The 16,427-nt window shown below is 37.4% G+C and overlaps 1 protein-coding gene across 2 annotated transcripts; it reads right to left on the bottom strand.

The window, feature by feature from the left end:
- Positions 1-407: 407 nt before the first annotated feature.
- On the bottom strand, positions 408-9,286 carry LOC121725438. 2 transcript variants are annotated; one of them, XM_042112417.1, is made up of 6 exons: positions 9,080-9,286; positions 7,249-7,404; positions 5,880-6,032; positions 5,720-5,799; positions 4,838-5,094; positions 408-506 (listed from the first exon to the last, which is right to left on the bottom strand). In XM_042112417.1, exons 1-5 carry the CDS (start codon positions 9,209-9,211, stop codon positions 4,857-4,859), a joined length of 759 nt encoding a protein of 252 aa, XP_041968351.1. In that variant the 5' UTR covers positions 9,212-9,286; the 3' UTR covers positions 408-506; positions 4,838-4,856. The 2 variants fall into 2 exon arrangements, with proteins under 2 accessions (XP_041968351.1, XP_041968352.1); XM_042112418.1 differs by lacking the exons at positions 408-506; positions 4,838-5,094 and adding an exon at positions 5,101-5,629.
- Between the last annotated feature and the right edge of the window lie 7,141 nt (positions 9,287-16,427).

Here is a 16,427-nt window from a genome sequence, read left to right as displayed (position 1 = left end):
AACAATCTAGCAATGGCAATAAGATGTCTCGTTGGATAAGTCTTTTTCGATTAGAGCTACGATGAAACTATAGTTTCATCGTAGCTCTAATCGAAAAAGACTTATCCAATATATGGCAGCATTGATTGTTGTTATAACAGTTGTCCGTGTGGACCAGGTAGGTCCACCGCCTACGTGGACTTAGTTCATCTCCTTAACTATAGAAAGACAACATTACCACTTTTAAATAACTTAACCTAGATCTTTTTTTTAAGATTTCGATATGTTTTTACATTTTACATAGAAAACAACACACGGAGGAGGATGGTCCTACATTAGAGGATAATACATCATAGATCGTCTGAAGGACATCGGTAACCTTCAGACCAGGTTCTAATCACACTCTGAACAATAAAACACCGGGCACGTACAAAAATATATGTTTAATTGCTAATTTAAAGCTTCATATAAGATTTATTACCATTTACCAGCCTTATCGTCGGTTCTCGAATGCGGATTATATAAACCTGAAAAAAAACAGATTTTTAATTAATTGTTGGTTCGCGCTTTGTGGGCCACGAAACTGAGTAGCCGGCAAATGAAAATAAAGAAAATATTCCCGTACATTTTATTATACAGATAACAGAGTTACATGAAATGTACCTGTATAATACAGAGCATAACAAAACATAACAAAAGTTATAATACGCTTATAGGGTGTGTACTTATAGGTAATGTGTTCCTTGTAGAGAGTTCACTGTGAAAGTAGCAGCGCTGAAAGACAAAAAATTTTTTTCACTTTTGTATGGGGAAACTCGTGACACCGCACTGGGAGTTGGGGCGCTTGCCCATTCACAAGTAAAAAAATTGGTCTTTCAGCGCTGCTAGTTTCACGGTGAACTCTCTACAAGGAACTTGTACACACCCTTATGCTTTACGCATCCCCGGCAAATTGGGGATATCGGCCGGGATATGTGGGACTCCTGCTACCAGTGGCGAAGAGTCCATATAACCCGATTCCCGTCGGCTTCCGTTTTGGAAAATTGAATCTATGGGCCAAATACATTTTTATCTAATAAATATTTTACATACTTAAAAAACTTTGAATTTACTAAACGCCTACAAAATTTTATATGCAACAAATTTTTCTCTCACTTGAAATAGTGTGATTTGTACTTTGAATTAATAATTAATCGCCTACAAATTTATATAGGCAATGCAACGTGCAGGCCGTCTCCGATAGAAGCCGATAAATTAGCGGGTTATTTCTTCATACAACGATAATTAATAGTAAGCATCTGTTCTTTTCATTCCTGTGAACTGGATCGTCATGTTCTGTCTCGTTCTACCACGCGCCAATATACTCGGAAATAAGCCGATACTCGGCGAGTTATTACGGAGAAAGGTTAATTAGCAACGCACAAGTGCGAGCGAGAAAGATGAACTTCATGAAGTAAATTTTTTATGAGTCAAATGGCGGATGAGTGTTTATAAACAACATGTTTGTTTTGTGTTTAAATGTCGAATGTTATTTGTTTTAGCGTTAAGAAGAGTGCAGTGTCGCGAATTTAAATTAATTTGTATTGTGATTTGTTAATTGTGACTCGTACAGCTGAGACTGTTGTCTGACAGATTATTTGCTGTCGAAGGAAACTTCGTTTTCCAAACTTAGTTTTGAATGACCGTATGTGCCGTCACGCATACAACTTAACTCAGAAGGCATTTTTCAAAGGCATCATTATCAAACTTAAAACTCGAACATTGTTGAACATCAGTGCTGAGCGTTTTGGTAAGTAGATTTTTTACTCCGGCTTCCCTTCCGAAAATATTCACCCTTCGCCACTGCCTGCTAGCTACCCACTAAAACCCCATGGTGTTCCACTCATCGCTTAAGGCCGAGTTGCGGGTACGCCGTACGATAGAACCTACCGCAACTGTACCAGATACGTACACACCCTAGCGTATTATTACTTAGTTTTGTTACACCCTGTGTTTTAGTAAAGGATGCGGTAAATAAAATAAAAATCGGCCAAGTGCGAGTCGGACTCGCGCACGAAGGGTTCCGTATTGTTATAGAGCAAACATAGACTAAAAATTGTGTTTTTGTATGGGAGCCCACCTTAATTTTTTATTTTATTCTAATATTATTCTTAAATATTGAAGTAGACATATTATGATTAAGGCCTTTGTGAAAATATCAAGTGCCTACCTCTTGCCATTATTGATATCGAGCAAAAAAGGCCGAAAAAATCACGTTTGTTGTATGGCAGTCCCCCTTAAATATTAATTTTATTTTGGTTACATTATTTGTTGTTATAGCGGCAACAGATATACACAATCTGTGAAAATTTCAGAACTCTAGCTATAGCGGTTCTTGAGATACAGCCTGGAGACAGACAGACATCGAAGTCTCATGAGTAGGGTCCCGTTTTCACCCTTTGGGTACGGAACCATAAAAAGAACTTTTTAGGGGTTTTTATACATTTTATAGTCCGTGCGTGATTGGATCTTCGTGGATTACGAAGACGCGCCCCACCAATTTTTGGATGCGCATCTTTCCCTTTGACCGTGACGCTTTTTAGGGTTCCCGGGTTAAGATACCCAAAGGGTAAAAACGGGACTCTATTACTATGGCCGGTATAAAGAGTTAGTACTTAAGATGCGACCCGGTCTTAAGAAGCGGATGGGCTCTGTGATTGATCCAAATTTTGACAGCCAACCAATCACAGAGCATGAACCGTTGTCTTGAGACCGAGATGCATCTTGAGTACTATTTATACCGGCCTAAGACTTCGATGTCTGTCTGTCCGTCTGTCTGTCTCCAGGCTGTAACTCAAGAAAGGTAATAGCTAGAGTTGAAATTTTCACAAATTATGTATATCTGTTGCCGCTTTAAACAAAATAAATTAAATATTTAAGGGGGGGGGGGGGGGGTTCACATGATACAACAAACGTGATTTTTTTGCCATTTTTTACTCGATATAAATGATGACGATAGATAGGCTCCTGAAATATTCACAAAATACTCGATTGTATTTATATTTTAATTATTTAATAATAAAATTTAAATAAAATAAATAATTAAGGGGGTTGTACAATTTTTGGCATTTTTTTCCTCTATAATGGTACGGACCCCTTCGTGCGCGAGTACGACTCGCACTTGGCCAATTATTCTTAATTGGTATATTTATTGTAGTGTGCGTGTGCACTCATAGGTAATTATAGTGTGTACCGATAACACTCAAACATTGGCGAAAGCTTGCACACATAATAACATAATATTATACTACAAACGATTAGGAGGAGTAGTGGGGCGCGTCTTCGTGGATTGCACGGACTATAACAGCTAACTACGAAATGAGCTAACTACGAAATTCTTTTATAATAACTCAGTACTAAAATTTTGAGAAATATCCTCCGAAAGTTATCCTACCAAACACCACAAAATATGGACACATGCGCGGCTCGGCCCCGCCCCGCCCTTCCATTGACATTCTTGCAGTGACGGATTAAGACTACTTAATGCCCTAAGCAATCCATGCCTGTGGGCCCCCCTATCCGTATTCCGTATCTCAACTAGAATCGGTCTTTGAACCTTTACTCTTCTGGTGCCCCCTCAGACGTGATGCCCTAGGCAATTGCTTAATTTGATTAAGGGCTCATCCGTCACTCTATTCTTGTTATTATCATAAGTTGCGATTTTTCTCTTCATACTTTGACGAACTTAGGACCGTCAAATGTAAAGGACGTAAACAGGTATATTTAGAATAAAATTAATTGATACACATCAAAAGAATCGAAAATTACAAGTTTTTAATTACGAAAAATAAACACTTTAGAAATTTATAATAAATCTAAACCACATCCTTTGCATTTAGGCGTATTTAAAAAATTCAATTAACTTATGTACACAGTACAACTAATTAAAAAATAAAAATCAAAACAACCCACCTCTAAATCTTATTTACTTCCATCTTGTCTACACTTAGCATAGTTCAAACGAGTTCAAAGTTCAAACTGCAATCCGTTTTGCTCTAAGCAGAGTCTAGCGCGTTTTGCACATTGTCTTTAAGACTTTAAAAGTTTGTTAAGCAAAACTTTCTCACTTTTAACCTCGTCAGAGGCATGTCTTCGAGGCTGGCTAGGCGTGTGCAGGTGTTGCGAAGTGCGAACTGTCCATAATCCGAGTCTTTGATTGTCTCGCGATTCAGATTCAGGGTACAGCTGCTGCATCCGAGAATCATCAATCAGCTGTTACGAAGACGAGGAACGCTTTCTTGCTCGTACAGTCTCTGGGTTCCGCGTAAACTTTCGCCACTCAAAATGTAGCACCTCCACCTATGCCTCCACATTTCACAACACTCGATCGTGGTTAGGGTACATTGTAACAGACACTAGTTAAAGCGCGGGGGCCGGGGGGGCCGTGACAAACAAAATAATTACGTGTTAGCTATACAACTACGCGCGTGGCGTGGTACTAAACGGTCGCCGGCGAACGGCGGGCGGCGGGCCTCCCGCCTCCCACCCCGCGCGTCACCCCCGCTTTACCCCTACGCATAACCGGTCTCGACTGTATATCTGTGCGGCGCGATGTACTAGCTCGGTCGCAATATCGTAATTATTATTAACTTATGACGTGACCAATGTGAAGCGATTTTTTTTGGGATAAAATATGTTATTATAAAAAAATTAACACCCTATTGTTTTTGGTTTAATGGATTCACCTAATGATACCTAGGCCCCAAAAAAAATTTGGCAGGTAGGTTTAATTGCACCCTGTATAGAATCCTGGCTACGCCCATGACGAGGACTATCCCGAAAGTGATTATTTATTTATGTATTAGAACGTGGAACTTACTGCGGTAGTCGGGTGGAGTCTAGACGGGCGGTGCGGGTGGCAGAGGGAGCGTCAAGCGCACCAGCGGCAGCGCCAGCGCCGCGCCCAGCAGCGGGCGGCAGTAGGAAGCGGCGCACTCCCACCCCGCCGCGTGCAGCGCCCCCCGCGCCCCGCCCTGCAGCGCGCTGCACGCTGCGCCCAGCGCGCCCAGCCGCCGCCGCGCCCCGCCCACCCGCGCGCCCTCCGCCAGCGCGCGACCCACGCCGCGCCGCCGCCACCTGCACCCGATCACTGCTAGTTCGATCGCCCGTCGAGAAGGAGGACAAAACTAAACCTGCAGCGTTCGATTGTAGATAGCTAGTCGATAGCTCTAGCCGGGGGGCGAGTAAACAAATGGAAAATAAATGACCCTAAGTAGGAGCGCGGTGCAGCTGTCTGTGTACGATAGTGGAGTAGAGGCCCCCTCGGTTCCGATCGCCGAGCCCGCCGGAACCTGGAGCCGGAGTGGATGTCTCGCTGGCCTCTCGATTGTCAATTAACATGAGCCATTCCAATTTCCACGGGTTTACAGGGGGGTTAATTTACAAGGAAATCGAAATTGTGGATGATCACGTATCTCGTACACGACGGGCGTTCGACAGCAGGCCATCACATAATATTATCTGGTGTCCGCCAAGCTGCCCACGCCGCTCGCCGGCTCCGAGAGCCCGGAGTCACTCGGTGCCGGGAGCCAGCTCGCACGGGGACCGATCCGTTGAATTGACGAGTACGAGCTCCGAGGAAGATGCAATGTCGGTCGGGCGACTGCGGCCGCTGTGGTCACATTAGAATTTTTAATCGCTACGTTAGCTACTAACTTCAGTAGCTGACGTAGCAAAAAAAAGCAAAACGATAAACGCTCACTCGGGATGGACGGCGAACGCGTGGAGCCAGCCGTCCTCTCGCGGACCCCACGACTCCGAAACGCTCACGGTTCCCACCACCTGGAAGTCAGATGTAATAATTTAAAGATAGATCTGGAGTCCGCTCGATGAACGATCGTCGGCAGCCTTGCATCAGTCACCTGCGCGTACTCGGGGCGGTCACGCTCGGCGAGGGGGGCGGGGGCGGGGGGCGCGAGATGGGAGCGGATGTGCAGCGCTCGGCGGCGGTCGGGGCCCGACACCGGCGCGCCCCGCACTTCCGCTACAACACCAAATAACTCATTACTCACACTCTGGAAACAAATAACATCGAGTATTAGGGTTCGTGTTCGTGAGCTCCGCTGACCGCAGCGGTAACATAAAATATATGCGATCGCTGATCGTTACTCGTTTACAGATTACTAGCGACCCGCCCCGGCTTCGCACGGGTATAAAATATAGGCTTATAATTAACTGATCACCAGAAATAGTACTAACATTTCACAGACAAAAATAGTAAACGATCACCAAAATACAGACTACATTTTAATGTAAAATGATAACCTAAGATTTAACATTTCGCTATCCTATTTATGTAAAATGACTCCAAATAAATCATTGTAAAACCAAAAATAGTAGGTAAATGATGCCCAAAATTAGTAAATGATCACCAACATTATACTAGCATTGTCAAATGCTTTTATAAAAAAACCCTGGTACCCCTTAAATCAATACAGCTGTCCAGTGTGCACACAATAAGTATTTCATTTTTTTATATTAAACTTTATATTTAATGCCAAATTTTAAAGCTTATTTAGCCCCCCAATTACACAACTTTACCCATAAACTATTTATCATTGATAGGTTTAGGGTTACGTCACTGCACAGATAAAGTACTGAGTTATTTAATACCTACCGTAGAATAGATCAACAATCGAAAAAAATCGAAACTTAGATGGAAGATGATACCACCTCTTATAGAAAGACTTTTGAGCAAGCGTCAGCGCGATGTAGAAGACGCACGGCGCCATCTATTATGCATTTTTGGAACTAACTGCGTGAAACTGGGTGAAAATGCGTAAATTTGTTCAAATTGAACAAATTTACGCATTTTCACCCCCTTACAACCCATTTTTTCAGTAAAAAAGTAGCCTATGTCCTTTCTCAGGCTTTAGACTATCTGTATACAAAATTTCATTATATGTTACTGGAACTTTAAGTTTATAACTTTAATTAGTTAATACTGATTAAAATGATAGTTGATTATTATTATGTAACTTATTATATGATGAATTCGTTTATCGCGCATAAACCATACATTTTTCTGGAATAAAGAGTATTGTGTGTCCCGGGACTCAAAAGTTATACGAATTTTCAGCAAAATTGCTTCAGGGGTTTGAAAGTGAACAGATAGATGGACAGACAGAGATACTTTCGCTTTTATAGTATTAGTAGGATATCCACAGCTAGGCTTTTTGTATATTGTTAAAATTTTTAAAGTGTACAATTAATTATTTATTATTATGATACCTTTGCATGTTTTTGAGCCATAGCCTCATGGGCAACGAGGATGCACATAGAGACCACAGCTGCAGCTACAGGCAACAGCAACAGGCAACCCGCTGCCGACACTCCACAGAATATGAACAGCACCGCCGCACCCAGCACGCAGCACTCCAATGTTAGCTGTCCACAAAATACAGGAAATTGTACACAATATCTACAGCAGCTAGTAGCAGAGTGTGCAATGGGCATACACAACAGAAAAACCCTACAAAATGGAGTTGTTTATAAATTAAAATTATAAATTAAACTAATCAGAAGCTATTAGACTTTGGAGCATGCTTCTTTAGACTATTAATAATTCATGTAGGTGGACGGGTTTAAGTTTTGACCCATTAAGGTGGATGATACAAATGAGTCTTGTTCAGTTCAGTCAAAGGAAAACAGAGGTCCATGTGGTTGGCCCCGATTTGGTGTTGTGAGATTGCAAAAATTATGTATTTGGGTAACTATAGGTACAGATACTTAAAATAACTTGTCCTAACTCCTAAGCACTTGGGGAATACTGAATATCCATCTTTCACTTGTATCTACATTAGAACATTTATTATTACGAAACTAATTTTGGGAAATGTAAAATGTATGTTAAAAACAATTTGGTCGGATAATCGAAATGTATTATATATTAATTGTACTGTGTTATGAAAAAAATATTTAAGGAAAATAAAGATGCTAAAAACAACAATGTACTTACTTGGTATTTTTAAATTTATAGCTGATATTATCTATACTAATAATTATTATAAAGCAGAAGAGTTTGTTTAAACGCACTAATCTCAGGAACTACTGGTCCAATATAAACAATTATTTCAGTGTTAGATAGCCCATTTATCGAGGAAGGCAATAGGCTATATTTTATCACGCATAGACTAATAGGAGCGAAGAAAAAGAGGAAAATGTGGAATAAATGGGTGGAAATTATTTGAAAGGGCTTATTTGAACGCGCTAATCTCATTATCTACTGGTCTGATTTGAAAAATTCTTTCAGTGTTAGATAGCCTATTTATCGAGAAAGGCTATAGTCTATATTTTATTACGCTAAGACTAATTGGAGCGAAGAAATAGAGGAAAATGTGGAAAAAACGGGGGAAATTATTTGAAAGAAATAAGTCCTTTCAAATAATTTCCCCCGTTTTTTTCTCTCTCACGAACTACTAGAGCAATTTTTCTGTTATTTGGCACAGATAAGAAGTAGACCACATGAAGGTGATCCTTCACATGCTCTACTTAGCCCATGATTAGGCTATTTTTGTGGACTAATTTGTCTGTGAAATATCTAATTTACGCGGGCGAAGCCGCGCGGAACATCTAGTTTTACATAATATGACTAAAGTCTAGACCACAAATAGGATCTTATTAACCCGACGTGAATGAGGTGAAAAAATATTACACCAGCTATAAGGTGGGTATGACATGGGTGTGTATTATTGTTACTGTCACTTAAAATCAGTCCTTGGACTACTCCCTCCAGCTACTGAGCCAACCAAGCTCCAGGAATCGCTATGTTGAGAAATATTAAGTGTTTAGTATACCACCAGGTATGACATACCATACCTCACTCACGCCAGGTTAAGATCATTTTTAGTAAATACATAGTACCACAAGGTAACGTTGAGTGTTTGGATAATCTAAGCCCCACAGCATCGTTATAACTATATTATTCTACTTTTTGTTCTGTGCTTGAAATATGTAGGCAGTCTTCGATCCTAATTAATACCTACTTATTTATTCAAATATAAATCTATACAAGATCTAGATACTAGATTATTATATATCAATATAGAACACAAAGTATTACCTCTTGTAACAGGAAAAACCAAAATGCGTCCCAAAAGTGAGCAGAGAATCCCTGTCGCACAAGCTCCATACGATGCCTCAGATCCTCTTGGCGGGCGAAACGTATTGTTACCTCGTAAGGGTCGTTGCTCATTATTCAAACAATCGGATTACAAGACATACGTACGCTAAATAATTATGCCGCAAATTATATTTTTAATTTGATAAAATTGTTGTTTCTCTTCTTCTTCTTCTTCTTTTTTTTTATTATGGCACTTCGGCTTTAAAACCATGGCCAGTGTCAACTGTCAAGTATTATAAATGGCGAGAAAACAGTATTGTTGCATACAACTTTCAGCATCGTTTCTTTATATCGTCAGGTCAAAAGTCTAGTCAAAGTCGAAGTAAAAAGTCAATACAGTCAAGGAGTCAAGTCGGTCGATTGACGATTCAGTAAAGTAGACGCTTTACTGAAACTTTGATGGAGTTTTGGAGGTAACACAAAATAGCTCGTTTCTGGATATTGCATCACTTTCCTACACTTGTGCAATGTTTTTTTTTTTTAAGTATCTATATGGTGGTAGGCAACGTAGTTTCTTCGTTCGACTTTCAAAAAGTGTATCATGATACCCATTTTGAATAAAAAGATATTTTATTTTATTTTTATTTTATATCTATACTTCTATACTAATATTATAAATGCGAAAGTATCTCTGTCTGTCTGTCTGTCTGTCTCGCTTTCAAGCCAAAACTACCGAACCGATTGTAATGAAATTTTGTATACAGATAGTCTAAAGCCTGAGAAAGGACATAGGCTACTTTTTTTACTGGAAAAAAGCGTTGTAAGGGGGTGAAAATGCGTAAATTTGTTCAAATTAAGTTAGTTCCAAAAATTCAAAATAGATGGCGCCGTGCGTCTCCTACATCGCGCTAACGCTTGCCCAGAAGTCGTTCTATAAGAGGTGGTATTATCTTATAGTCAATTATTCTCGATTGTTATTACTTTTATACGTTATTTATTTATTACGTTATTTATTTATTACGTTACTTATTAAATCAGTACTTTATCTATGCAGTGACGTAACCTTAAGCCTATCAATGATAAATAGTTTATGGGTAAAGTTGTGTAATTGGGGGGCTAAATAAGCTTAAAAATTTGGCATAAAATATAAAGATTAATTTAAAAAATTGAAATATTATATGCACACTAATAGGGTTGTTGAGGAAGTGATTATGAGGAAGAGGAATTTTCACGCGTAAATTTTTGAGGAAGAGGATGCGGATGAGGAAGCGGAAGAGGAAGCGGATGAGGAAGAGGATGATAGGAAATTATAAATACTAGCGGACCCAACCCAAAAGTCTTTGTCCTGTCTGTTCATAACTAGGTACATACATTACACAAAAAATAATTAAAAGGGCATTTTCCAGTGGACCAAACTATGAATCTAAACCATTCTCAAAACACACACAATAAAGAATCATCAAAATCGGTCCAGCAATCAAGGAGAAGTTCAGTAACATACACAACACACGCACACAAAAAAGATGGATACGCGACGCGCATGCGCAGTGAAATTCCTCATAAATTCCTCTTAAATTTTGAGGAAGCGATAGCGGAAGAGGATTTTTTTTTTTTACTTATGAGGATGCGGTAACGGTTGAGGAACCCAAAATATTGCGGAACTTCCTCATTATGAGGAAGCGGAAGAGGAATCCTCAGCAACCCTACTGACACTGCACAGCTGTTTTGATTTAAGGGGTACCAGGGTTTCTTATTAAAGCTTTTGACACCAATTTTGTTGACATCGCGAGCTATAAACTGAAGTCCACGCGGACGAAGTCGCGGGTAACAGCTAGTTATGTATATATATACATAATAGAATATATTTTAATATATGTATACATATAATAAATAATTATAATATATTTATTGTTTTATAAATTACATAATAATAATATTAATGTTTTTAACGGTGTGGTCCCAGTGTGGCGGCCAGTAGATCCGACATTTTTCGATTTCCTTAGATTTTATGCTGCTCCACCCTTTGCCTTTAGGTGTTGTGACATTGGCTTGGTGGAGAGGGGTCACTCAAGCTGGGTGGAGTTTCTTAGGTGTTAAAGAGATATCGCTCTGTGTCGAATCTACCAGATGCCAGCCAGTGGAATCGCCAGGACCGTGTCCTTCCTAACGCTGCAATATGTGAATTCTTGGAAAGGGCGAGAATCCGTCGATCACACTGACCAGTCCGGGGTCCACACTTGGGTTTTAACAATCTAATTTAGGACTAAGTTAGTGCAGTTGTAAGGTTTACGTTTTATTAATTGGTATTATATTTTTGCCGATCTCTGAGGATCACAGGTCACGACCCGCTATGTTGCTTAGGACTTTATCCTACAAGCCCACGTCGTAAATGGATGGGTCATATGAACCACCTGGGGACGTATATAGGACGATATTAGAGCATAAAATAATAAGATTTAGCACTATGCCGTCACTTGTAAGCTGTCCAACTGAGTGCTGGTGAGAATTCAAAAGTGCATGTAGGGTGAGTACATTTTGGTCATATTATCCTGTACGGCATTTTTACCATCGATAGACACATAAAAAATAATAAGAAAGCCCGCAGTGCCGTACAAAAATGATGCGCCAACAAGTGGGTATTTTTATTTTATTTTCAGCCAATTTCCATGGTAAATTTGGTCATTTGATTCTATACGGCATACGTTTCATACTGTTTGGATACAGCTTCAAATCAATTATTATAACGTCGTACAAAAATAATGCGACAATAGAAAAAAATCGTTTTTCAGGGGTCCGGGGGTTCATCTGAAACAGTACGGCTTCGGTTCCAAACATTATTTAGCACTCAAAAGTATAATTAAAAAATAATGCAGTCAAAAAATAAGTGTCCATTTGAATGTATATTAATAATTAACTTAATTTTATGGTACAATTGACTTATAAAGCTGAAAAATGATTTGAATCTGTACAGCATCTTTTTTTTTATCATGCCATTGTAAAACACAATTATTATAATATAGTAGTGCCGTTAAAAAAAACTGTTCTAAAAAATTACAGCGAACTACAAAAACTGAAAATTTTCAAATTATTGCCAAAGTATAAAATATATTCATTCATGCCATTGTAAAATACAATTATTATAATAGTAGTGCCGTTCAAATAAATTTTAAATTTTTTGAATGAAAATTTTTAAATTATTGCCATAGTTTAAATCTATATATTATACGTGAGCCAAAAACTTTGTATCCCTTTTGACGAAAAATGGTTCCCCATTTTTCGTCATAGATGAATGAAATTTTGCACAGTTATAGTTTGTATGGTAAAGGAGTGCATCGAGCTGATATTATTTTGAAACTATGCTTTTATCATACATTTTTTAACAAATAAAATATTACACACCCTACAACACACACACAAGGAAAAATGACAGATTTTTGAGTGACAAGCCTATACATACGAATGAGGGATTTTTATTTATATTTTTTAATTTTAATTTTAACAATCTTAACTAGATGGCGTAAGGATAGACACTTCTAAATTTTCTATTGGTTCCTCACCGATCTGAAATTATCTGCAGGTTGGCATCACTGACTACATATGGGTTGTGTTTCCAAAAAATATCAGTGTACTGTCAAGTGTGACATAAATTAAAATATCTTAAACCTAAGCGATCATTGGCCTAAGCGATTAGGCCAGTACACTGGTGATAGCTTAGGAACACGCTGACATAATAAAAACTTGTCAAACTGAAACTTGACAACTGAAAGCGTTTTGGGCGGCATGTCACTTTCAAACTTCTTTTACTTTTTATTGTTTGTGTGGTTTTTATTATTTTTTTCCCAAATTGTGTTATTTGCGTTTTTGATATTCATTATTGGTAAAATATTAGCCATTAAATATCCGTTATCTTGCACAAGTGCAGGTAAGATGTTGTGAAAACCAAAATGTATAATTCCTGTGACATTTGGTGTGAATATCGGTAAATAGGATTATTTCTTCCGTGAATTTTAGCTAAAACATCGTTATAATTACTTTATTATCTATTCATTGGAATATTATTGCTTCTTTTTCAAATTGAAATGTATCAAGTTTTACATTCTTTTGCCCAGTTTTGTAGCAATTATTGATGGTATTCCCTGGTATTACCGATAGTTGTCTACCCATACGCCATCTAGTTACTAAAATAGAAACTGTTTGACAATCAAATTAAAAAAATAGGAAAATCCCTCAATAACCTCTAGTATGTTGAAATACCGGCTCCCGGTATAAACACATATTAGCCCGTTACGTTGACATACCGGGACCCGGTATGGGTAACAGTGTTATGTTTTTCGCGCTCTAAATAACGTCATTGTTTAAATTGTATATCACCCTATCCTTTCTAACACGTTACAAATGCATAAAGAAGAAACAGGCCGACTAGTGACGCCAAAACTCGCGCAGCTTTAGTGAAAAAAATTTAAACACGAGTCATTCAAAACTGCGCCATATTGCTGTGGCAGTTCTTTGTTTTATGATCATGTGATTTATGATCATGTTTTGTGTAAAAAATATGTATGGTGGCACTTGAATTTTGAGTTGTATTTTAAACCTAATGTGATAAGTTGTAAATAAAATATATTGATTACTTCCAAATGTTGTTGTAATTAAAATTATAACCGAAACTTATCTAATATCACAGTACTTTATGTTGAAAGTTCTATATTAGCTATAATTGAGTATTTATATAGAAATGGTTGAAAGTGAATAAAGATTATTCAATTTACAATAAGATTTATAACTTGAATTGACTTGATTCGTACTAGATACGGAAAAAATCCAGTAACAGTAAAAGTCTAGGGCTGTCTGTTGACCATACCGGCTCCCGGTACCACAGACACAGCAAAGTGGCTAATGTCATTTCAACATACTAGAGGTTATACTAGTCGTGTTCGTTTCATTTTTTAAATGTCAGTGTCAGAGTGAGTGTCATGTTCTAAAATCTGACAGAAATTGAATGCTATTTTAGAACATGACAGTCACACTGACACTTATTTTTAACTTTGCGCATGCGCAATGTGCATTGAAAAACGAAACGAACACTACTACTTTTTTTTTTTTTTTAAGATTTAATGGCCTGGTAACGAGACCTTTAAGCCAAGTCTTTTTAAAGGGTTTTTACTACTCTTTAAATTAATTGAGGTACTATTATAGACTGGAGAGAGCCTTATATCGGTGTATAAGCGTCAAAAGCGTGTAATGTTATGTCCTACTTACTAGGACATAACAAAGGAGTCGGTCTGCATATTTCAGGTAATAAAAGTGTTAATAAAGGTTTTTAGTGAACATTTAATGCTAGATATTGTTGAGTTTAGTGGTTCCGCTAAATAATAAACCATAAGAATGATCAAAGAATGCCTCAAACACGTGGATTTAACATTAAATACGTAAGTTTTGAACAACGTTTTTTGGGCTTTGCAATCGGTATTTTTGGTAGCTAAAAAGATAATTTATATATTAATACCTTATTCGTGCTATGTAAGGCAATAAAAAATGCATAGCTTTTTACTTGTGTTTACGGATTCTCATCACTTGAACTATAGTTATAATATAATAGTAAGTAATTATAGTTTTTTTAATCGAATCTTAGATACTATTAGACAATGCTTACACGGCCAGTCTCAGTTCAGCTGAGTCCCAGAGACAAGTCAATGTTTTATTTTTTTACAAAATATAGGTAGTTTATTTTATTTATTTTATTTAGGTAACCAACAGCCATTATACAAAAATGCTTAAATATAAGTTTACAATCGAGCCTAAAGTACCATTACTTAATATAAAACTGTTTAGTTTTATATTAAGTAATGGTACTTTATATAATTAACACATATTATGGTGAATTCGTAGCGTTGAGTCATTAGAACACATTGTGTATTACATACAAAAGTTAAAAGTAAGTACTTAATATATGGTAATATTACAATAATAATACTCACCACACCGGTTTCGGTGACGGTGGCCGGTTTTATTGAAACCAGACCAGGTACGCAGGAGTAATTTTATAGTGCCCAAGTGTGTGCGCAGTACACAAGAGCACTCTCTATTCCTTTACTCTCATAACCCAGTGGGACGGAAGACCGACACGACTGGCGAGAGATCAGGCGCAGGACCGACTTTTTACATGCCCATCCGACGCATGGATCATCTTACTTGTCAGACAATCAGGTGATCAGCCTGCATTGTCCTAACCAAACTTGGAAATAACATATTTCCAACGCGGGATTCGAACCCACGAGCTCCGGAGTCGAGAGCGACGCTCTAACCACTAGACCACGGAGGTGTTCATTATTATAATGTGTTATTATTATAATAACACCTTATTATAATAATAACACATTATAATCATCTTACAATATAATATTATTGTAGGTACATATAAATGTTTACAGCTATATCTAACATGAGTCTAAAATTATTGTATAATCAAATCACGCACTTTTGATTTATATGATAATAAGTTGTTGCAAAATATGTCAACAGTGTTCAAATTTTTGTTATAGTGGTCACAAACACGACGAACAAAAGAGTTTTTTGAGTAGTTGGTTCGTGAGAGAGGGATATGAAATGTATTCTTTGATCTTGATAAAAAGTTTGGGATTTTAAAAGAAATATGTTCTAATAATGAAGATGAATCAATATAATTGTGTATTATTTTAAATAAAAATATAGCATCTAAATATTGGCGCCACGGACGTAATTGGCGCCCCATTTGTAATGGTTGCATGTTATGTCTCAATTGGGATGCCTTGTAATCACAGAATTTATTATTAGTTATATAATCTAATGATTTTAGAAATTTATTTTGGACTAGCTGTTGCCCGCGACTTCGTCCGCGTGGACTTCAGTTTATTAAACATAATATTCTAACGTATTAGAAACTATAAACAAAAACATACTAACTAATAAGTATGATTAGTTCTATGTTACAATAAAGTAAAAAATAAAACGCCATCTGCTGAATCGTATTAGAACTAAAATGTTCATTCCATCGATATATTTCTGGATTTTTTAAAATATTATGTTAGGTTAGGTTAGGTTTTTTTTTTTTTGTTTTTTTTTTTTTTTGTTTTTTTTCGATTCCCCCTAACTGTATCAGGGCTCATTGTTAGCTCTTTTGATTTTTTAGCTTTTTTGATTTTTTAAATCTTTTTTTTTTTAAATGTTCTTATAACTATTTTTACAATTTTTGGTTTTGTCTTCATATACAATTATTTTTGTTCTCGTGCTTATGTCTATGTACATTATTTTATATATTACAATAGTAATTTGTCAGCAATACATTTAGTACTCTTGGTACGTGTCAATTTAA

The sequence above is a fragment of the Aricia agestis genome, chromosome 3, assembly GCF_905147365.1.
Source record: "Aricia agestis chromosome 3, ilAriAges1.1, whole genome shotgun sequence".
In the NCBI taxonomy this organism is placed as follows: Eukaryota; Metazoa; Arthropoda; class Insecta; order Lepidoptera; family Lycaenidae; genus Aricia; species Aricia agestis.
This window is presented reverse-complemented; position numbering and strand designations above follow the sequence as displayed.